The 23,846-nt window shown below is 46.2% G+C and overlaps 1 protein-coding gene across 3 annotated transcripts in view; it reads right to left on the minus strand.

The window, feature by feature from the left end:
- Positions 1–3,318: 3,318 nt before the first annotated feature.
- The window catches only part of CPT1A (carnitine palmitoyltransferase 1A), a 63,602-nt gene continuing 43,074 nt past the window's right edge, over positions 3,319–23,846 (minus strand). For all 3 annotated transcript variants that reach the window (XM_060019450.1, XM_060019449.1, XM_060019451.1), the window contains exons 14-19: positions 23,465–23,629; positions 10,612–10,746; positions 8,956–9,108; positions 7,889–8,002; positions 7,552–7,644; positions 3,319–5,499 (exon numbers count right to left, since the gene is read on the minus strand). In XM_060019450.1, coding sequence (XP_059875433.1) covers positions 5,413–5,499; positions 7,552–7,644; positions 7,889–8,002; positions 8,956–9,108; positions 10,612–10,746; positions 23,465–23,629 — 747 coding nt within the window. In that variant the 3' untranslated portion in view covers positions 3,319–5,412. The remainder of the gene's footprint in view (positions 5,500–7,551; positions 7,645–7,888; positions 8,003–8,955; positions 9,109–10,611; positions 10,747–23,464; positions 23,630–23,846) is intronic.

Here is a 23,846-nt window from a genome sequence, read left to right on the forward strand (position 1 = left end):
TTCAGGTAGGCCAGGCTAATGTTAGGCTAATGTTAGTATTCTCAGCACAGTTCAGGTAGGCCAGGCTAATGTTAGGCTAATGTTAGTATTCTCAGCACAGTTCAGGTAGGCTAGGCTAATGTTAGGCTAATGTTAGTATTCTCAGCACAGTTCAGGTAGGCCAGGCTAATGTTAGGCTAATGTTAGTATTCTGAGCACAGTTCAGGTAGGCCAGGCTAATGTTAGGCTAATGTTAGTATTCTCAGCACAGTTCAGGTAGGCCAGGCTAATGTTAGGCTAATGTTAGTATTCTGAGCACAGTTCAGGTAGGCCAGGCTAATGTTAGGCTAATGTTAGTATTCTGAGCACAGTTCAGGTAGGCCAGGCTAATGTTAGGCTAATGTTAGTATTCTGAGCACAGTTCAGGTAGGCCAGGCTAATGTTAGGCTAATGTTAGTATTCTGAGCACAGTTCAGGTAGGCCAGGCTAATGTTAGGCTAATGTTAGTATTCTGAGCACAGTTCAGGTAGGCCAGGCTAATGTTAGGCTAATGTTAGTATTCTGAGCACAGTTCAGGTAGGCCAGGCTAATGTTAGGCTAATGTTAGTATTCTGAGCACAGTTCAGGTAGGCCAGGCTAATGTTAGGCTAATGTTAGTATTCTGAGCACAGTTCAGGTAGGCCAGGCTAATGTTAGGCTAATGTTAGTATTCTGAGCACAGTTCAGGTAGGCCAGGCTAATGTTAGGCTAATGTTAGTATTCTGAGCACAGTTCAGGTAGGCCAGGCTAATGTTAGGCTAATGTTAGTATTCTGAGCACAGTTCAGGTAGGCCAGGCTAATGTTAGGCTAATGTTAGTATTCTGAGCACAGTTCAGGTAGGCCAGGCTAATGTTAGGCTAATGTTAGTATTCTGAGCACAGTTCAGGTAGGCCAGGCTAATGTTAGGCTAATGTTAGTATTCTGAGCACAGTTCAGGTAGGCCAGGCTAATGTTAGGCTAATGTTAGTATTCTGAGCACAGTTCAGGTAGGCCAGGCTAATGTTAGGCTAATGTTAGTATTCTGAGCACAGTTCAGGTAGGCCAGGCTAATGTTAGGCTAATGTTAGTATTCTGAGCACAGTTCAGGTAGGCCAGGCTAATGTTAGGCTAATGTTAGTATTCTGAGCACAGTTCAGGTAGGCCAGGCTAATGTTAGGCTAATGTTAGTATTCTGAGCACAGTTCAGGTAGGCCAGGCTAATGTTAGGCTAATGTTAGTATTCTGAGCACAGTTCAGGTAGGCCAGGCTAATGTTAGGCTAATGTTAGTATTCTGAGCACAGTTCAGGTAGGCCAGGCTAATGTTAGGCTAATGTTAGTATTCTGAGCACAGTTCAGGTAGGCCAGGCTAATGTTAGGCTAATGTTAGTATTCTGAGCACAGTTCAGGTAGGCCAGGCTAATGTTAGGCTAATGTTAGTATTCTGAGCACAGTTCAGGTAGGCCAGGCTAATGTTAGGCTAATGTTAGTATTCTGAGCACAGTTCAGGTAGGCCAGGCTAATGTTAGGCTAATGTTAGTATTCTGAGCACAGTTCAGGTAGGCCAGGCTAATGTTAGGCTAATGTTAGTATTCTGAGCACAGTTCAGGTAGGCCAGGCTAATGTTAGGCTAATGTTAGTATTCTGAGCACAGTTCAGGTAGGCTAGGCTAATGTTAGGCTAATGTTAGGCTAATGTAGGCTGTGCTGTTTGGTAGGGTGGGTTTATTAGATGCATTTATGACTTCCTGTGGGTTTATCAGGACTTAACCCTATCACAGGTCGATGAAGACCTGTACAGTACATAAACTCTCCTACCGAAATAATTAAATATTACAGATAAAGCTGAAGTCCCCTTGGGTTCCCTACCATCCGCGATCACGCTGCCTTTCAGAGGGAATCCCTGTGAAGTCTGCGGTGCATCTTTCCAGCCCTTTCTCTGGAGATCAACATACACATGTGCATGTGCATCTCCTTACTCTTTTTTTTTTTTAATTTTATTTATTTATTTATTTTTGGCTGTGTTGGGTCTTCGTTTCTGTGCGTGGGCTTTCTCTAGTTGTGGCGAGCGGGGGCCACTCTTCATCGCAGTGCGCAGGCCTCTCACTGTCGCGGCCTCTCTTGTTGCGGAGCGTAAGCTCCAGACGCGCAGGCTCAGTAGTTGTGGCTCACAGGCCTAGTTGCTCCGCGGCATGTGGGATCTTCCCAGACCTGGGCTTGAACCCGTGTCCCCTGCATTGGCAGGCAGATTCTCAACCACTGCACCACCAGGGAAGCCCTGGATCTCCTTACTCTTAATTTTATGGCTGGAAAAGCCACATCTTTTTGAACTCAGCTGAGTTTGGGGGCAGGCCTGAGAATGCAACTCAGGCTTCCCAAACTGTAGGCAATATAAACTGAAGAACCCAAGTGAAAAACCGTGAAGAGCTTGAATAGCCTGAGAAGCACATCAACCCCCAGGCCGTACTGCTCACTCCTTCACACATCAGACATTTCTAGTGAGCAGTCCCCATGGGTCAGGCGTGCGTGGCCACCTGTGTGTCACCATGCCGGGCAGGATCAAAGGCCTGGAGCCTTTGAGCACCTGCAGTTCTGAGATGCTCCTCTGGCCCTGTTGGATTGGCCAAGGCCGGCTCTGTCTTGTCATTCAGGCCTCAGCTCAAACCCATTTTTTTTTTTTTCTGGCCATGCAGCCTGCTGGATCTTAGTTCCCTGACCAGGGATGGAACCCGGGCCCCCTGCAGAGGAACCGAGGAGTCCTAACCACTGGACCACCAGGGAATTCCCCCAAACCCATTTCTAAATCAGCCTCCTCCCCAAGCCAGCTACTCTTCCCCCACCCCACACACACACACATACAAGTGCCCAGGAACCCTTAAGATCCTTTGAGAGGTTTCCTTGGTTCTCAGCCTCCTCCCAATGAAATTTGATCTCCACGACAGCCAGAACCTTTTGGGGTCCCCGCTGTATTCCCAGTGCCTAGAACAGAGCTAAGCATACAGTAGGTGTTCAATAAGAACTGTGGAGAAAACAGAATTCATGTATTTAACAGGTATTTATTGAGCACCTATTATGTCAGGCACTGTTCTAAGCCCCGGGGCAAGGGTGAGGATGCACAAATGAACACAGCAAAATCCACAGCCCTTCTTAGCAGCCACCCTTCTCTGTCAGGTGTGTGAATCGAGCGATGCCCACTCTGCCCAACCCGAGGCCTTTTCTGCATATCTTGTCGGTCACCTTTGTCCCAAGTGCCTGAGCCTGGAACTTGACCTATAGCCTCCTTATCAGTATAACAAAAGAGACAGAAAGCAATACTGTGGTAGCCTGGGATTAATGGTTTTATTAATGATAACATTCATACTGCATTTCTAAGATTTATCCAAAAAAGCATATTGTATTTACATGCAATGGCCAATTCAAGATCACAAATTCAGACCACAGCTCCGTGAAGACTATGGCTTACTCCAAATTCAATTAAATACATCACACTCCTACCTCCTGCTTTCAACATGCACAGTAAAAACCCACTCTTCCTCCTTTTAGGGAATATAAAATTGCATTGATAACTGCACGGATTAGCAGTGATTACATTGGAAACACTTAAAACCTGAGAGACAAGCCCAAATAAGTCTGAGTGCTAACACGTCTGTGCTCGAATTCACCCGTGAATCATAATACAGACTGCTCAGTGGTCAACAGTGTATGATTTCAGTGGCCCTGGCTTCGACTGGAAGCTACGCCTCGCTGAGGCAGAGGGGCTGTACCCCTCACGCCTCCTTGACTAGATAACACAGCTGAACAGGGCCTTTTGTTGCTGTGGTGGTTAGATATCCCTTTTTGCTTTTTTTGTCTGTTCTCATTTCTGCTTGCTTTTAAAAGAAAAAAAAAGTCTTTGGCCCATTTAGGTGGGGTTTTTACATCACAACATGTACAGGGATAAAATATGCACGTGCTCTGCAGCAAGCGCCTTCCTCCGGCTCCGAGGGTTCGGCCTCGTCCCCGCATCAGTGGAGTTCAGAACTCTTAGAGAGGCGAGCCCCACCAGAACATAGTGGTCAGAAAAATAAATACATGATTTTAACAGACGGACAGCTAAGCTTGTCATTACAGCCCAGAGGCAGTGGGTATTATTTCATTCCATGATCCGTTCTTTTAAAATACTGAAGACGATTCAGCACCTCATCGCTTTTTGGTCACTCGATCAAGGCACTCCCATCCGAAGGGTAGGCTGTGTTAAACCCAGCACCTGTCACCTGCGACATTCTAGGAGGTCACTGATAACCCATCTCCCTCCGTCTCCCTGGAAACGGGAGCGGGTCTCCTCTCCCACCAGCTGGGATGCCCAACCCTGACTGCCCTGAGGTTTGCTTTTCTCAAGTTTTGTTCCTTCCTCAGTGGCAAATGTCGCCAGTTTGGGTAAGCAGGAATCCTGAGGTACCTAGGATGTTTGCTTTTTCGGTGAGTACTCCAGACACATAATCTTCGACCACCACATCCCTCGCTCCCCATTTCTGAGGCATGCCCACGTCTTCTTTTGCAGCTTAAGGAGGAAGCATAAGGAAGGCAGTCTGATGGGGGAATGCAGCACAGCTGCCCTCGTAAGGGAACTGGTCCTTCTGGGATACAGGGACACCACAGTAAAATGCCTACATAGGGTTATCCACCCAGTAAGTTGAGAAGGAGTAAGACACCCACAATTCCACCTAAAGACTTTAAAAAATAAATCTCTCGTGCAGTCTCCCTTACATTTAGGGCCTCCCGTTTTTAAGGCACTGGGTTTTGAAGACTTGCAAGGTCAGGAAAACTAAAGATGAGACATACTACATGCTTCAAACATGGAGGCAAATGCAGACGACCAAACTAGACAGTGACAGAGTTACCACAGGGACAGAATGGGTTCCAAAAGCACAACTTTTCTTGGTTAGTGCATTGCATGTGCGTTGGCTATTAACTGCTAACATCTGCAGCTTAAACAATGCTTTTCTCCCGGAAGGAAACAAATGTTTACATCGCTCTGATAAAATTAAATGCCCGTAAGTACCAACTGTCCAGTGGCCGCCGAAGAAGCATGCCGGGTCGGTCGTTTCCAACGCGTATGAAGCCACAGCCCCACTCATTCCATAAATCGCTCAACGACAGTTTCACCCCTTAAGAAACACAAGGCGATGGGAAGACCTTAGGGGGGACTTTATCCAATGTCCCCCAGGTTAGGACCTGCTTGGAAGGAGTAGGGTTATACTTCATGGGGTGGAGCCTGCCATCTAGAAAAGCAAAAACACCAAACCCTCGAAGGAAAGGAAACGTCTGAGTCTTTTAGAGCAAATTTTCATCCTGAACTACAATCAGGATTCACAGCTAGTTTTCATTTGGTTTTTCATCCAAAGAGCTCATTTTCCTTCCCGGCAGCGCTAAGGGATTTACTTTTTGGAATTGGAGCTGAGCCCGAACAAACTCACGATGTCAATCATTGCTTGTTTCAGGTTCTTCCCGAAGCGATGAGAATCCTTTCATTTAAAAACAAAAAACAGAAACAGGTTACAACGTGGAAATTCTCACATTTCAAGGCTTTTCACTTGTAATCTGACTCGAAGAACTAACATTCCTTTTTACCAATTCTCTAAGCTTTGACTTAGTCGCTTAATCATTAAGTTATAGCGTCTGGAGAGATGTTAAGGGTTAAAAAAGATAGCAAACATGTTTGTGTGAGTGTGTGTTTTTTTTCTTTTCCATGATAGGTTATTACAAGACACTGCATGTAGTTCCCTGTGCTGTACAGTATGACTTGGTTCCTTACCTATTTTATATATAGTAGTGTATATTTGTTTTGTTTTGTTTTTGAAAACTAAGGTGCTTTATTTCTTTGTAAAAACAACTTATTAAGAGTAGTTTGGGGCTTCCCTGGTGGTGCAGTGGTAGAGAGTCCGCCTGTCGATGCAGGGGACACGGGTTCGTGCCCCGGTCCGGGAAGATCCCACATGCCGCGGAGCGGCTGGGCCCATGAGCCATGGCCGCTGAGCCTGCGCGTCCGGAGCTTGTGCTCCGCAACGGGAGAGGCCGCAGCAGTGAGAGGCCCGCGTACAGCAAAAAAAAAAAAAAAAAAAGAGTAGTTTGAACAGTACTTGTCTTATTCTTGTCATATAACTTATTGTATGGAGCAAACATCGTTTCCATGCCTCAGCTAATTGTCACACACCTGCTGAAGTTTCCATTAGCTTCCAACACTTTATCTTTTGCAGTGAAATAACTCTGCTAGTTTGTTTTTTTAATTTAATTTTTATTTTATATTATAGTTGATTTACAATGTTGTGTTAGTTTCAGATATACAGCAAAGTGAATCAGTTATACATATATCCATTCTTTTTCATATTCTTTTCCCATACATGTTATTACAGAATATTGAGTAGAGTTCCTTGTGCTATACAGTAGGTCCTTATTGACCATCTACTTTATATATAGTAATGTGTATCTGCTAATCCCAAACTCCTAATTTATCCCTCCCCACCCCCTTTTCCCTTTGGTAACCATAAGTTTGTTTTCTATGTCTGTGACTCTATTTCCGTTTTGTAAATAAGTTCATTTTTATCATTTTTTAAGATTCTACATCTAAGTGATTGCATGTGATATTTATCTTTCTCTGTCTGACTTACTTCACTTAGTATGATAATCCCTAGGTCCAACCATGTTGCTGCAAATGGCATTACTTCATTCTTTTTTATGGCAGAGTAATATTCCACTGTGTGTGTATGTGTGCACACACACACACACACACACACACACTACATCTCCTTTATCCATTCATCTCTTGATGGACATTCAGGTTGCTTCCACGTCTTAGCTATTGTAAATAGTGCTGCTATGAACATTGGGGTGCATGTTATCTTTTTGAATGAAGAGTTTTCTTTGGATATATGCCCAGGAGGGGGATTGCAGGGTAATATGGTAGCTCTATTTTTAGTTTCTTAAGGAACCTCCATACTGTTTTCCATAGTGGCTGCACCAATTTACATTCTGTGTGGGTGTGGTTTCCCCTAATCTACGGCTTCCCCTAATGTCAATACGTTACATAAAACACAATACGCAAGTGAATTCCAATCTTCTCTGTTAAAGGTGAGCCTGGCATTGCCTGTCAGGCTATGTACCATGTGGAAAGGAGAGAATATAAACAAGGATTAAATGTGCCATGCCAGGAAGGTGGTCGCGGGTTCCATTCACAGAGAACCCTGCAGACCCCTGCTTCAATGTGTATATGTCTTTCTTAGCGTGTGCACACGAATCTTAATCCACCCTCCAATGTTGCAGAGAGTCTGGAAGCTGCAGAAGCACTCCAACGTTACAATCTAAAACCACTGTGACCAGCAAAGATACACACTTTCAACCAAATAAGATCGATCCCTTTAAAACTATTAAGAGACTTTCAAAATCCTTGTTTTGAAAATGTCCCAACCAAGCAAGAGTACATAACTGAATTGAAATTTTCTGTCAAATCAAGGATGTGCTCAAAAGAAAACAGTGAAAAACCCCAACTTTAGAAAAGAGAACTTTTGTTTCGTACTCACTGTCTCAGGGCAGGAGAACTTGGAAGAAATGTGGAAACTGATGAGCTTCTCACCCACGAGAATGTACGACACCCCGTAGCCGTCGTCAGCAACCTGCGGAAAAGAAGGTTTAAATGGATCCGTGGGGGACTTCCCGGCGGTCCAAGGGTTGAGACCCCGCGCTTCCACTGCAGGGGGCACGGGTTCCATCCCCGGCCGGGGAACTAAGATCCTGCATGCCGCGGGGCACGGCCGATCCATCAGTAGAACCCTGGGCAACGTGGCCACGGGCAAAGGGGATTTCTGACATTTTCACTGTGAGACTGCCATCAGTATCTGCAGACGCCTGGCCGCTTACCGGTCCAAAGCCGCCTCCGCTTGACACGTACTCCGGATTCCTTTCCAAATTGAACAGTTCCACCTGCTGCTGAGGGGTCTGGCTGGTGGACAATCTCCAAGGCTCAGATAGCACCTGTGGAGTAAAACAAGGAAATGTTCCAACGACACTTCCCAATTCCATCCTCTTCTGGCCCCGAGGAGCCCGGGTGGAAGACAAGAAAGGGCTTGCTCGGTGTTCACACTGTTTCAGACACCAGAGGCCTATGTCCCTGAAGGCCTCGCCGGCTCGGGGCAGGAGGTCTGCAGAGAGGGATGGAGCAGGTGAGGACACCCGGACTGGAGGGGCCAACACCGGCTGATGGGGTCTTAAGGCAGGGAAGGTGGCAGATACGTAAGATTTGGAACGGGGGCAGTGGTGTGCTGGAGCTGACTGGTACCAGCTCCCCTAAGATGGCTGCCAGATTTCCGGAACTTTCCAAGCTGCTTGTTAAACAGCCATTATTTTTTTATTATTACTTTTTTTGCGGTACGCGGGCCTCTCACCGTCACGGCCCCTCCCGCTGCGGAGCACAGGCTCCGGACGAGCAGGCTCAGCGGCCATGGCTCACGGGCCCAGCCGCTCCGCGGCATGTGGGATCCTCCCGGACCGGGTCACGAACCCGCGTCCCCTGCGTCGGCAGGCGGACTATCAACCACTGCGCCACCAGGGAAGCCCAAACACAGCCATTATTAAAAAATTAAATTTTATTGGGACTTCCCTGGCAGTCCAGTGGTTAAGACTTCACACTTCCACTGCAGAGGGCTTGGGTTCGATCCCTGGTTGGGGAACTAAGAGCTCACATGCTGCGTGGCACGGCCGAAAAAAAAGAAAAACAACACTCAGAGCTCATCCCCTGCTAATTATTTTAGTACAAGCCATGGCATCCCAGGGGATGAAGAAATGCGGCTCCAATTTTCCATGGTGAGGACAGTTGAGCCCCAAGACTCACCTGTGGGGCCAGTTCCGACTGGCAAAGCTGTGCTACTGATCTACGAAGTTTTGGCTTAGCCAAGAAAGCTGAGTGGGCTGCCCCAGAAGTGACTCACCTCCTTCAGGAAAGGGGAGTCGACAGCGAGGTATTTGGATACCACGTAGAGGCAGAAGAGATGGCGGTCGATCCCGGAGCCGGTCATCGCCAGGTGGCACAGGTGCTGATGCTTCTTGGACGCAATCTTGAATAACTTGAGCCTCTGTTCAACCTAAAATAACAAAAGACGGGGACTTTCAAGTCGTGCGTCATGGGCTAAGCTCCAGGATCCAGCGGTCCGACGGGGTGCTGAGAAAGCACGTCACTGGTGGTGGTGCGGGTGTGTGTGTGGGGTGTCTCTGGGTGGTTGCCAAGGCGACCTGACCAGAAACCCCACTGGCCGACTGCCGCTTCCGCAGATACGCTGCAAACGGGGCGGCGTGGAGGCTGCAGGGGGACAAGTTGTTGGAGAGGCAGTTTCGGGGTCCTGTGTGCAGCCCACTGGGCATCAATCATTCCACCTTTTATACAAATGAGACCACCAAGCAGGTAGGAAAGCGCCAGCCTCCAAGCCTCATCAGGTGGAAATGACGGTCTGTCCCTCTCAGCGGGCTGTGATGTTCCTGCGGGTCATAAATAACCCTCCAAAGTGGTCTGGAAGCTCTACTAAAACAGCGCTTCCGGGGCCTTCAGGTTGGACCCGAAAAGCCTGCTTCAGCTCGTCTGGGCCCTGTTCAGTCAATCACAGAACGAGGTGACACGGCACCCTTCCGTGGGATGTGGAGGCCCATCCGGGCTCTGGCCCACCCACTCCAGAACCGGTCCTCAAGGCTGATTCTGAAGGCAGCTAGTGACAGATCAGAGCAATCCGTCACAAGACCTCCTGAGCGCTTCCCACAGAATCGAAAGCCTTTCCAGAACGGAGGTTCCTCCAGGGCAGAGCAAGAGCCCTGGGCCATGTCTCCTCGGGGGTCAGCAGGCACCTGACCTCCGGGTCAGGCAGAACTGGCTGTGGATGGACCTCAGCCCCTAACCAGGTGTGCGGCCCAGCAGTTTGCTGAATCCATCTAAGTCTCTGTTCCTTTACCTACAAAAATGAACTGATGATACGTCATGGGCCACCGCTAGGATCGTCAAAGGCGACGTACAGAAAACCTGGAGCCCCAAGCCTGCTCAAGGAGCTTCAGCACGGGCAGCGGGCTTCAGGAACCCCGAGCAGAAGGCTCCTGTGATAGTCAGTTTTCCCACCCAGACACCGACTACCTGCACTGTCTTGTAGCATCTCCCTGCCACTCCTTTATTCACTGGCTGTGTACTGCTCTGATTTGAAGACTCTTAGGAAGTATAATCTGATTTATAGGAGTTACAGAAGGACAGAAGCTTGATGCAAACATGAACCTTTGTGTCTGTCCTGACGGTTTCCTTTTTTCTTTTTTTAAATTTTTTTTTTTTGCCACTCCACGAGGCATGCAGGATCTTAGCTCCCCGACCATGGGTTGAACCCACACCCCCTGCAGTGGAAGCGCGGAGTCCTAACCACTGGACCACCGGGGAAGACCCCGACAGTCACCTTTTAATATTTTCTGTCCCTTCGAGAGGGGTGAAGGAAAGGAGATGCTGGATACAGACCTGCTGGAGAAAGTATGCACGGGATTTAATCAGGGAAGGCTGCGTGTCAACCTCAGGGGCTGTTCTGTGAAAAGCACTGTCCCGCTCCCGGCCGGGCAGCACCTACCGTCTGCGTGGGGTCCACCATGGCCAGCACAAAGTTGCACGACTCAGTGGTGCAGGAACGCACGGTCTCCGTCCTGCCCTCTCGGAAGAGCCGGGTCATGGAGGCCTCGTAGGTGAGGGAAAATTTGCCCATGTCCTGGGAAAGGAAAAATATTTTAACACAAGGCAGGGCATGTTGACAAACTAAAGCATGAGAAGGCATCGCTTAAGATCAGCCGGGAAAAACACACTTCACCGTCAGCTGCAGTTTATAGTCATCGTCAATTTTTACTCGGGCTTATGCAGCAGGCAGGTGGAAACGTCACTAGCTTTGCAAAGGAAGGGGGCGGTCCAGGTTTCTGTTTCCAAATGCAGCTGGTGCCATGACCCGATTTCCTGAGTTTCACACACCTGCCGGAGTGCAGACGTGACTACGGAGGGATACAGGACAGGACCGGGAGATCGGCATGCAAGAGTAGGAAATTATTTAACTTCAGGAGAGGGGACCGGTTGGGAACGTCCTCCTCCAGGGAGCGGGAAGTGGGTGGGTGGCCAGCGCCTGCAGCGCACAGCCCCCTGCCCCCCCCCCCCCACCGGTAGACAGGAGGGAACAGCTGTGTGGGAGCTGGCAGAGGCGGTGGGAGGCAGACGGGAGGTCTCTTTAGAATGTTCATGTTTTCTCAGTGAAATAAGTTCATCTACTCAGAGTGAGGATGGGGAGACGGCACCGGAGACAGAAAGCAGGTGTGAAACAGGCTCTAAGGGCACAGAGAGTGGTGGTCTGGGGCCATCAGAGTCAGGGCTCATGAATTAAGGAAGATGAGCCAGCGATTTGGGGGTTTTCTCCGGCCGTGCAGGACCAAAGCAGGCAGACACCTGGACCGCGCTGGGGATGGGTCTGCTGTGCTTGGGGCCCCAGGGCCGAGGTCGGGGTGATGGTGACAGGCTGTGGAATCTAAGTCCAGAGAGAAAAAGAGGGAGGCAAGATGGGCAGAGGAAAGGGCAGGGTGGAGGCCCTGATGGGGTCCAGGGACGCCGGTGTCAAGGAGCAGAGAGGAGACGGGATGACGGAAAGGGCTAGAGGCGCCTGGGGCTGGGACCCTGCAGGTGATATGCGGATGGCACAGCAGGTGACGCATGAGAGCTGGGTCAGGTCCACGGGAGCTCGGGGCAGCCCAGCACCCGTGCCATGGGAGGAAACCATCTGCAAACCACCTGCTCGAAGACAACCAAGTTCCCCCACATGGACGGGAAAAGTGCTGAGCGGCAGTTTGTAGACCCAGATGATTCCTGACCAGATGACACCCCTCTGGGCATTTGGGTCCTGGTGGCCCCAGGGTGACAGGGGACACCCTGCAATAGGCCGATACTGTTAATTCAGGAGCGGGCAAGGCTGAACCTCCGGTGTGTGAGCCAGACCCGTGAGTAGCCTTGCAGGGCTCTTCCCCCGACCCCCAAGGCCGGTAGGGTTGACTTAACATTGGCTGTTCCCACCATCCTGCATGTACAGGGATGAAGCCAGCTGGCCATGGGGTCTGAGTGCCATCCCAGCCTCTGGTGGCCCCCAGCACCCAGCACAAAGACCTACCAGCTCACAACACTCGTCCTTTAATACACCGGTTATTAAATTTCCCTTGGATGGGGTCTGAGAGGTTCTAACTCCTCATTCTGGCCTACGATCAGCAGGGGGTCCCAGGTCATTTACCAAATATGCCTTTGGGAGAACTCCCTACAGGAGGGGAGCTTACTATGGGGGTGCTTTCCAAGGGGCTCATCATGGGGAGCATGGAGGGAAGGAGGGGACAAGGAAGAAGTATAAATGTAGTATTTTAGTCATTTAATACAGGTTAACTTGGGATAGATGATGCAATGATTTATTTGAAGTCAGCTTTCCAACATCAAACTTCAACTGTATAAGTGGTCAGCGCAATCATGCATTATATCCACAATTTTAAAATATGGCCATCTTGGGCTTCCCTGGTGGCGCAGTGGTTGAGAGTCCGCCTGCCGATGCAGGGGACACGGGTTCGTGCCCTGGTCCGGGAAGATCTCACATGCCGCGGAGCGGCTGGGCCCGTGAGCCATGGCCGCTGAGCCTGCGCGTCCGGAGCCTGTGCTCCGCAACGGGAGAGGCCACGACAGTGAGAGGCCCGCGTACCGCAAAAAAAAAACCAAAAAACAAATAATCCTTAACTTTGAAAGAGTAACTTGATTTAAGAGTCACTGTAATACATGCTTATGCAAAAAATTAAAACATAGAAAAATATAAGAAAATGAAGATCAATCTTCAGAGCGCTGCCTGCCAGTATTTTCCCCTCTCTCCTTTCCAGACTTTGCATAGAATAAAGTGAGAGTCAGGAAGCGTTTTCTGTAAAATGCAGGTGGTAAATATCATCGTCCTGGTGGGCCACGTGGTCTCTGCTGCAACTTTTCAGCTCTGCCACCGTAGCTCACAAACAACCGTGGACAATACGCCAAAAAGTGGGTATGACCACGTGCCAATAAACTTGATCTCTGCTCTCTGACATTTCATTTGATTTTCACCTATCACAAAACAGTCTTAATTTTTTTCAACTATTAAAACTGTAAGACCAGGGACTTCCCTGGTGGCGCAGTGGTTAAGAATCCCGCCAGCCAATGCAGGGACACGGGTTCGAGCCCTGGTCCGGGAAGATCCCACATGCCACGGAGCAACTAAGCCTGTGCGCCATAACTACTTAAGCCCATGTGCCTAGAGCCCACGAGCCACAACTACTGAGCCCGCGTGCCACAACTACTGACGCCTGCAGGCCTAGAGGCCGTGCTCCGCAACAAGAGAAGCCACCGCAATGAGAAGCCCGCTCACCGCAACGAAGAGTAGCCCCCACTCTCCCCAACTAGAGAAAGCCCGCACACAGCAACAAAGACCCAACGCAGCCAAAAAAACAACAAAGAAAGTAAGACCATTCTCCACTCAAGGGCCATGTGAACTAGCTGAAGGGCTCCTGTGGCCTGTGGGCCAGAGTTTGCAGATCACTTGTAAACAATGAATAACATCTTGTTTTATGACTAAGTTTTTTCCCAGAATACACCATAGAAATCACTTAATAGTTACATAATACTCTATGGACAAAAATGCCACAGTCTAACAAATTTCACTTTGAGAAACTTTTAGATTGCTTCAAATTTTTACAGAGGGGCAAGCTTAAACTCATCTTTGTCAACCTGTCCTTTCACTGAATACAATTCTCAAGAGTAGAATTTGCTGGGTAAACAGGTGTGCCTTCCCAGTGATTCTTCAGGCTGTGTGCGCCCCACAGATGACCATTCCCAACTGCTGAGTTCGAACACCCCTTTCTCAGGCCACCCTTCCAAACACAGAATGTAGAAAAGCTCTTTGCAAACTGCACAGGCAAAAACTCAGTCTTATTTAAGCTGCGCTTATTAGATTCCTGGTAAGATTAAACTCTTGCTGTACATTCACTGACTGACTGTTGGTATTTTTCTTCTCTTGTGAACCACCAATTTCTGCTCTGACTCCATGTTTTTCTATTGGGCGGTTTATTTTCCCGAAATGGAACCATCTAGCCCGTTTTTCCAACTCCACTGATGACTCAAGTCATCCCTTCCCATAATGTTAAATGAATCGCTATATGATTTCACAGAACTATTCTGGCACCAAAACTATACCATATTAATCACTATAAGCTTCATATAAACGTTAGCCCTCCAGATGAACTTGAAGGTAAAGCCGTCAGCTCCTTTCCTACAATCACCTCCAGACCTCTTACTATGTTCACATTGCACGCGTGAACCAGGAACATCCATCTCCACGGTGACAAGTCTTTCTATCCAAAATCACAGCCTTCTCTCCCTTTCTGAGAGTCCATCCCTTCTCGACAGCTCTGGGCCTTCCTTCCCAAAGGTCCCGTCTGCTTTATAAACAGACGCCTGGGCAGTGCACTGGTTAGGACTCCACGCTTTCACTGCCTAGGGCCCAGGTTCGATCCCTGGTCGGGGAACTCAGATCCCACAAGCCGCGTGGCACAGCACGCCTGCCTGCATGAAGGAACAAAGAAAGAAAGAAACACCTGGGGTCCCAGATTTTTGTTTCCAGTTTGCATCACATTTTCCTACGATGTTTCCTGCTTGGCTATTGTGGCTCTACGAGGAAGATGCTGATCTTTGCATAATTCTGCACTGGCCCTCCTTCCTGAACACGCTTCTTAACCGTAAAAGCTTTTCCGCCCGCTCCATCTTCTGAGCAGATGAGCGAATATTCCTCCTGCCCCATGAGCCTGTCGGCTGCACTCGCTGTACTTCACGGAAAGCTGTCTGGAACAGCCTCCTGGGGCCTCCTCATCCTTCTTGTTTTAATGGGGTCGCCTCCACGCTTTACCTTTGAGGAATACGCTGGTGGCTGATACAGGATGGGATTTACTGTGTTAAGGAAACAGCCCTCGTACTAAGAGTTATCGAGACAGGATGCTACATTTTGAATGCCTTCTTAGCAACTGCCACAATGACTGGCTTCTTCTCTGATCTAGTAATATGATTTAATCTACTGTCGGATTTACTAATACCAAACCGTCCTCCTGCCGCTGGGATCAACTATTGCTGGTGATTGTATCTTCCCTGTACTGGTAGATGCTATTCGCTCTTCTTATACTCAGATTTTTTGCATCTGCACTTGTGAGCAAAATTGACCCATGGCTTCCTTTATTCGTGCAACCATCAGCTGAAAAGCTGTATCACAGCGGCTGAGGACTAGCTTGCTTGGATCCAACCTCAGCTTTGCCACAAACGAGCTATAGATTGCAGGCAGGATACCCCACCTCCTCGAGTATAAAGCGGAGATGAGAAAGTACCCTCCTCGGGGTTGCTATGAGGGTTAACCGGCTGCTGCCAGCACTCAGCCCGGCACTGGGCAGGCTCCGTGCAGGTCACTGTCACGACCAGAGTGAGGCTAGTCCTGGGAGGCCATCAGGCAGCTTCCTTCCTTCCTGAAGCCTCTGGAGCTGCCCGCTCTTCAAAGCCGCGAAGCTGCTGCCTGCCGGTTCACACTGGCGGGCGGGCAGCTCTCCAACTACCTGTCTGTCATCCGCGCACACCGACCTTCTCAGACTGTCTACCTTGTCTGGGGCCCACTTTACGCATTTGTGTTCCTGCAGAAAATCCTCATTTCCTCGAGATTTTCAAACGTGCTGCTATGGAACCTGGGATCCTCTTATTAAAATCGTCTCTGTATCTGAAGGGTCACCACCTCCTCAGTTCCTAACGCTGCAGACTTACGTGCCATTTGCTTATCAATTTTTAAAAATCAAGATAATTAAATCTAAGATCCAGGACCTCAATCCCATTATATCTTCTATTCACTTCATCTGTCAGACAAAGCTCAAGTCCCCTACAATGACTGTGCTTCTCTCCAACCGCCTGGGGCGCATTCATTTCAGGGAATGTGATACTTGGGAAAAGAAGGCGTCATCATGATCGCGACCATCTTTTTTTTTTGAATTTTATTTATACAGCAGGTTCTTATCAGTTATCCATTTTATACATATTAGTGTATATATGTCAATCCCAATCTCCCAATTCATCACACCACTACCACACTCGCCGCTTTCCCACCTTGGTGTCCATACGTTTGTTCTCTACATCTGTGTCTCTATTTCTGCCCTGCAAACCGGTTCATCTGTACCATTTTTCTAGGTTCCACATATATGCATTAACATACGATATTTGTTTTTCTCCTTCTAACTTACTTCACTCTGTATGACGGTCTCTAGATCCACCCAGGCCCCTACAAATGACCCAGTTTCGTTCCTTTTTCTGGCTGAGTAATATTCCATTGTATATATGTACCACTTCTTCTTTATCCATTCATCTGTTGATGGGCATTTAGGTTGCTTCCATGTCCTGGCTATTGTAAATAGTGCTGTAATGAACACTGGGGTGCATGTGTCTTTTTGAATTATGGTTTTCTCTGGGTATATGCCCAGTAGTGCAATTGCTGGATCATATGGTAGTTCTATTTTTAGTTTTTTAAGGAACCTCCATACTGTTCTCCATAGTGGCTATATCAATTTACATTACCACTAACAGTGCAAGAGGGTTCTCTTTTCTCCACACCCTCTCCAGCATGTGCTGTTTGTAGATTTTCTGATGATGCCCATTCTAACCAGTGTGAGGTGATACCTCATTGTAGTTTTGATTTGCATTTCTCTAATAATTAGTGATGTTGAGCAGCTTTTCATGTACCTCTTGGCCATCTGTATGTCTTCTTTAGAGAAATGTCTATTTAGGTCTTCTGCCCATTTTTGGATTGGGTTGATTGTTTTTTTTTTATATTGAGCTGCATGAGCTGTTTATATATTTTGGAGATTAACCCTTTGTCCGTTGATCTGTTTGCAAATATTTTCTCCCATTCTGAGGGTTGTATTTTCGTCTTGTTTGTAGTTTCCTTTTCTGTGCAAAAACTTTTAGGTTTCATTAGGTCCCATTTGTTTATTTTTGTTTTTATTTCCATTACTCTAGGAGGTGCATCGAAAAAGATCTTGCTGTGATTTATGTCAAAGAGTGTTCTTCCTATGTTTTCCTCTAAGAGTTTTATAGTGTCCAGTCTTACATTTAGGTCTCTAATCCATTTTGGATTTATTTCTGTGTATGGTGTTAGGGAGTGTTCTAATTTCATTCTTTTACATGTAGCTGTCCAGTTTTCCCAGCACCACTTACTGAAAAGACTGTCTTCTCTCCATTGCATATCCTTGCCTCCTTTGTCATAGATTAGTTGACCATAGGTGCGTGGGTTTATCTTTGGGCTTTCTATCCTGTTCCATTGATCTATATTCCCGTTTTTGTGCCAGTACCATATCGTCTTGATTACTGTAGCTTTGTAGTATAGTCTGAAGTCAGGGAGCCTGATTCCTCCAACTCCATTTTTTTCCCTCAAGACCGCTTTGGCTATTCAGGATCTTTTGTGTCTCCATAAAAATTTTAAGATTCTTTGTTCTAGTTCTGTAAAAAATGCCATTGGTAATTTGATAGGGATTGCATTGAATCTGTAGATTGCTTTGGGTAGTATAGTCATTTTCACAATAATCGTTCTTCCAATCCAAGAACATGGTATATCTCTCCATCTGTTGGTATCATCTTTAATTTCTTTCATCAGTGTCTTATAGTTTTCTGCATACAGGTCTTTTGTCTCCCTAAGTAGTTTTATTCCTAGGTATTTTATTCTTTTTGTTGCAGTGGTAAATGGGAGTGTTTCCTTAATTTCTCTTTCAGATTTTTCATCATTAGTGTATGGGAATGCAAGAGATTTCTGTGCATTAATTTTGTATCCTGCAACTTTACCAAATGCATTGATTAGCTCTAGTAGTTTTCTGGTGGCATCTTTAGGATTCTCTATGTATAGTATTATGTCATCTGCAAACAGTGAATTTACTTCTTCTTTTCCAATTTGTATTCCTTTTATTTCTTTTTCTTCTCTGATTGTCGTGGCTAGGACTTCCAAAACTATGTTGAATAATAGTGGTGAGTGTGGGCATCCTTGTCTTCTTCCTGATCTTAGAGGAAATGCTTTCAGTTTTTCACCATTGAGAACGATGTTTGCTGTGGGTTTGTCATATATAGTCTTTATTATGTCGAGGTAGGTTCCCTCTATGACCACTTTCTGGAGAGATTTTATTGTAAGTGGGTGTTGAATTTTGTCAAAAGCTTTTTCTGAATCTATTGAGATGATCATATAGTTTTTCTCCTTCAATTTGTTAATATGGTGTATCACATTGATTGATTTGCATATATTGAAGAATCCTTGCATCCCTGGGATAAATCCCACTTGATCATGGTGTATGATCCTTTTAATGTGTTGGTGGATTCTGCTTGCTAGCACTTTGTTGAGGATTTGTGCATCTATATTCATCAGTGATATTGGTCTGTAATTTTCTTTTTTTGTGGTATCTTTGTCCCGTTTTGGTATCAGGGTGATGGTGCCCTCATAGAATGAGTTTGGAGTGTTTCTTCTTCTGCAATTTTTTGGAAGAGTTTGAGAAGGATGGATGTTAGCTCTTCTCTAAATGTCTGATAGAACTCACCTGTGAAGCCATCTGGTCCTGGACCTTTGTTTGTTGGAAGATTTTTTTTTTAACATTTTTATTGGAGTATACTTGCTTTACAATAGTGTGTTAGTTTCCACTTCATAACAAAGTGAATCAGTTATACATATACATATATCCCCATATCTCTTCCCTCTTGCATCTCCCTCCCTCCCACCCTCCCTAACCCACAAAGCACTGAGCTGATCTCCCTGTGCTATGCGGCTGCTTCCCACTAGCTATCTATTTTACATTTGGTAGCGTATGTATGTCCTTGCCACTCTCTCACTTTGTCCCAGCTTACCCTTCCCCCTCCCCATATCCTCAAGTCCATTCTCTAGTAGGTCTGTCTTTATTCCTGTCTTGCCCCTAGCTTCTTCATGACTTTTTTTTTCTTAGATTCCATATATATGTGTCAGCATACGGTATTTGTTTTACTCTTTCTGACTTACTTCACTCTGTATGACAGACTCTAGGTCCATCCACCTCACTACAAATAACTCAATTTCGTTTCTTTTTATGGCTGAGTAATATTCCATTGTATATATGTGCCACATCTTCTTTATCCATTCATCTGTCGATGGACACTTAGGTTGCTTCCATGTCCTGGCTATTGTAAACAGAGATGCAATAAATATTGTGGTACATGACTTTTTGAATTATGGTTTGTTGGAAGACTTTTAATCACAGTTTCAACTTCATTCCTTGTGATTGGTCCGTTCATATTTTCTATTTCTTCCTGGTTCAGTATTAGAAGGTTATACTTTTCTAAGAATTTGTCCATTTCTTCCAGGTCGTCCATTTTATTGGCATAGAGTTGCTTGTAGTAGTGTCTTATGATGCTTTGTATTTCTGTGGTGTCTGTTGTAACTTCTCCTTTTTCATTTCTAATTTCAATGATTTGAGTCCTCTCCCTCTTCTTCTTGATGAGTCTGGCTAATGGCTTATCAATTTTGTTTATCTTCTCAAAGAACCAGCTTTTAGGTTTACTGATCTTTGCTATTGTTTTCTTTGTTTCTATTTCATTTATTTCTGCTCTGATCTTTATGATTTCTTTCCTTCTACTAACTTTGGGTTTTGTTTGTTCTTCTTTCTCTAGGTCTTTTAGGTGTAAGGTTAGATTGTTTATTTGAGGTGTTTGTTGTTTCCTGAGGTAGGATTGTATTGCTATAAACTTCCCTCTTAGAACTGCTTTTACTGCATCCCATAGGCTTTGGATCATCGTGTTTTCATTGTCATTTGTCTCGAGGTATTTTTTTATTTCCTCTTGATTTCTTCAGTGATCTCTTAGTTATTTAGTACAGCAGAGTTTAGCCTTGATGTGTTTTGTGTTTTTTTACCTTTTTTCCCTGTAATTGATTTCTAATCTCATAGTGTTGTGGTCAGAAAAGATGCTTGATATGATTTCAATTTTCTTAAATTTACTGAGGTTTGATTTGTGACACAAGCTGTGATCTGTCCTGGGCAATGTTCTGTGCGCACTTGAGAAGAAAGTGTAATCTGATGTTTTCGGATGGAACGTCCTATAAATATCAATTAAATCTATCTGGTCTATTGTGTCATTTGAAGCTTGTGTTTCGGGGCTTCCCTGGTGGCGCAGTGGTTGAGAGTCTGCCTGCTGATGTAGGGGGGACACGGGTTCGTGCCCTGGTCCAGGAAGATCCCACATGCCACGGAGTGGCTAGGCCCGTGAGCCATGGCCGCTGAGCCTGCGCATCCGGGGCCTGTGCTCCGCAACGGGAGAGGCCAGAACAGTGAGAGGCCCGCGTACAGAAAAAAGAAATTAAATTAAATTAAAAAGCTTCTGTTTCCTTATTAATTTTCTGTTTGGATGATCTGTTCATTGGTGTAAGTGAGGTGTTAAAGTCCCCCACTATTAATATGTTACTGTCGATTTCCTCTTTTAGAGCTGTTAACAGTTGCCTTATGTATTCAGGTGCTCCTATGTTGGGTGCATATATATTTACAATTGTTATATCTTCTTGGATTGATCCCTTGATCATTATGTAGTGTCCTTCCTTCTCTTGTAACATTTTTAATTTTAAAGTCTATTTTGTCTGATATGAGTATTGCTACTCCAGCTTTCTTTTGATTTCCATTTTCATGGAATATCTTTTTCCATCCCCTCACTCTCAGTCCGTATGTGTCCCTAGGTCTGAAGTGGATCTTCTTGTAGACAGCACATATATGGGTCTTGTTTTTGTATCCATTCAGTGAGCCTGTGTCTTTTGGTTGGAACATTTAATCCATTCATGTTTAAGGTAATTATCAATATGTATGTTCCTATTACCATTTTCTTAATTGTTCTGGGTTTGTTTTTGTAGGTTCTTTTCTTCTCTTGTGTTTCCCACTTAGAGAAGTTCCTTTAGCGTTTGTTGTAGAGCTGGTTTGGCGGTGCTGAATTCTCTTAGCTTTTGCTTGTCTGTAAAGCTTTTGATTTCTTCATCGAATATGAATAAGAGCCTTGCTGGGTAGAGTAATCTTGGTTGTAGGTTCTTCCCTTTCATCACTTTCAATATGTCTTGCCACTCCCTTCTGACTTGTAGAGTTTCTGTTGAGAAATCAGCTGTTAACTTATGGGAGTTCCCTTGTATGTTATTTGTCGTTTTTCCCTTGCTGCTTTCAATAATTTTTCTTTGTGTTTAATTTTTGCCAGTTTGATTACTATGTGTCTTGGCATGTTTCTCCTTGGGTTTATCCTGTATGGGACTCTCTGCGCTTCCTGGACTTGGGTGGCTATTTCCTTTCCCATGTTAGGGGAGTTTTCGACTATAATCTCTTCCAATATTTTCTTGGGTCCTTTCTCTCTCTCTTTTCCTTCTGGGATCCCTATGATGTGAATGTTGTTGCGTTTAATGTTGTCCCAGAGGTGTCTTAGGCTGTCTTCATGTCTTTTCATTTTTTTTCTTTATTCTGTTCCACAGCAGTGAATTCCACCATTCTGTCTTCCAGGTCACTTATCCGTTCTTCTGCCTCAGTTTCTGCTATTGATTCCTTCTAGTGTATTTTTCATTTCAGTTATTGTATTGTTTGTCTCTGTTTGTTTGTTCTTTAATTCTTCTAGGTCTTTGTTAAACATTTCTTGCATCTTCTCGATCTTTGCCTCCATTCTTTTTCCGAGGTCCTGGATCATCTTCGCTATCATTATTCTGAATTCTTTTTCTGGAAGGTTGCCTATCTCCACTTCATTTAGTTGTTTTTCTGGGGTGTTATCTTGTTCCTTCATCTGGTACATAGTCCTCTGCCTTTTCATCTTGTCTATCTTTCTGTGAATGTGGTTTTTGTTCCACAGGCTGCAGGACTATAGTTCTTCTTGCTTCTGCTGTCTGCCTTCTGGTGGATGAGGCGATCTAAGAGGCTTGTGCAAGTTTCCCTGATGGGAGGGACTCGATCATGACCATCTTTATTAAGAACTGTATTACAGTTAATTTTAGGTACAACTGTGGCCCATCAGTTGTCGTTTACCTGATACTAACATTGCCTCTTGTGCTCTTCTGCATCTGTTTATCTTCCTGACCTGAGTTATAGAGGAATCGAACCTACAGGCCACCCCCTGGATCCATCCGACTCCAGTGTCACCTTGGCAGGTCACCTCAACTCTCTGAACCTCTGTTTTCTCACCTGTAAAATGGGCGAACAATAGCTCCTCCCTAGTGAGGGGACTGTGAGAGCGCTGAGACCAGTGCCTGGCACAAAGCAAAACTCACAAGGGCAGAACCGGTATCCAGGGATGCTGCACTGCATCTGGGCACAGCACTCAAGCTTTAAAACGAAAGTTCTCTGTTAAAAACAGGGCACATCTTGGGACTTCCCTGGCGGTCCAGTGGTTAGGACTTTGCCTTGCAATGCAGGGTGTATAGGTTCGTTCCCTGGTCAGGGAGCTAAGATCCCACATGCCTCGTGGCCAAAAAAACAATACATAAAACAAAAGCAGTATATTGTAACAAGTTCAATAAGGACTTTAAAAATGTTCCCCATCAAAAAAAAATTCTTAAAGAAAAAACAAAATGGGTTCGATCCCTGGTCAGGGAACTAAGATCCTGCCTGCTGCTTGGCATGGCCAAAGAAAAAACAAAAATGAAAACAAAAAACATTAAAAACAAACAAACAACAACAACAGAAAACCAGGGCATATCTTGAGCCAATGCCACTAGGATTTCTGCCAGCCCTGGAAACTAGGGGTGCCCTCTCAGGGTGGAACGCTCCCTCCAACAGAAAAAAATCCCACTAAGGTCCTCCTGGGGCCTGGGCTATGTCTCTGATGGGACCGTCACGTGCAAGCCAGAATGTGCCCAGAGGCCCAGAGAGGCAGTGGAAACACCACAAGCTTCTGATCCTACAGGGACCCCATCTATCCCAGAGCACCTCCCAGGGCCTGGCATATCCGCTTTTATGAAAGAGGGTGTCAAAGGTCAGAGACACCCAGTCATTTGCCCTAAGTAGTTCTGCTTTACCAAACCCTAGGACTGGGAGCTTAAAGGTTTATTTCCCACTTTGTGGAGCAATGAGATCTCACTTGGCTACCATCCCCCACACTCTCCCTCTACTCCTGCGCAATACAGGAAACCGCCACTGCTCCAGGCGCTTCTGCTGGACGCTTGTCCCATCTGTCTGTGGGAGGAGCCCCCACACCAGGACAGGCACGACCTGCTCCCATGATGGGTCCTCCCTATCCGCTGGGCAAACGGCCTTGGACCTGCACTTAGGGACCCCAGAAGCCCTCAGGATGAAAACCCCAGCAGCCCTCAGGATGAAAACCCCAGCAGCCCTCAGGATGAAAACCCCAGCTTGGGGTCTCCTCACCTTGTAATGAGCCAGCTGGAGGGACAGCTGCACGAAGGCGTCCGGGCTGGTTCTGCATTTCTTGATCAGCCCTTTACCGAAAGCACTGAACAGAAAAGAACAGAAATCCACGTCGCTGGCCAGGAGGTTTGCGCTGCTCAGGGAAGTCTCTATGACTTCCTGACACTTGGGAAAAAAGGAGAAAAGCTTTCACTTAATGGGAGGGAAAATACTGACACATACTCTGAAGAAAAGAGCAAGCTGGCTTTCAGCACAGCTGACAGACTTGCCGCTTGGAAATACACACATCACTTTTTCTTCTCGGTTTTCCCCAACCTTTCTAACTTAAGAGCTGCAATGAGTTAGCAACATGGCAACCCCCCCTGCCCTTGAAGAGCAGTGG

Source organism: Delphinus delphis, chromosome 8, assembly GCF_949987515.2.
Source record: "Delphinus delphis chromosome 8, mDelDel1.2, whole genome shotgun sequence".
Lineage (NCBI taxonomy): Eukaryota > Metazoa > Chordata > Mammalia > Artiodactyla > Delphinidae > Delphinus > Delphinus delphis.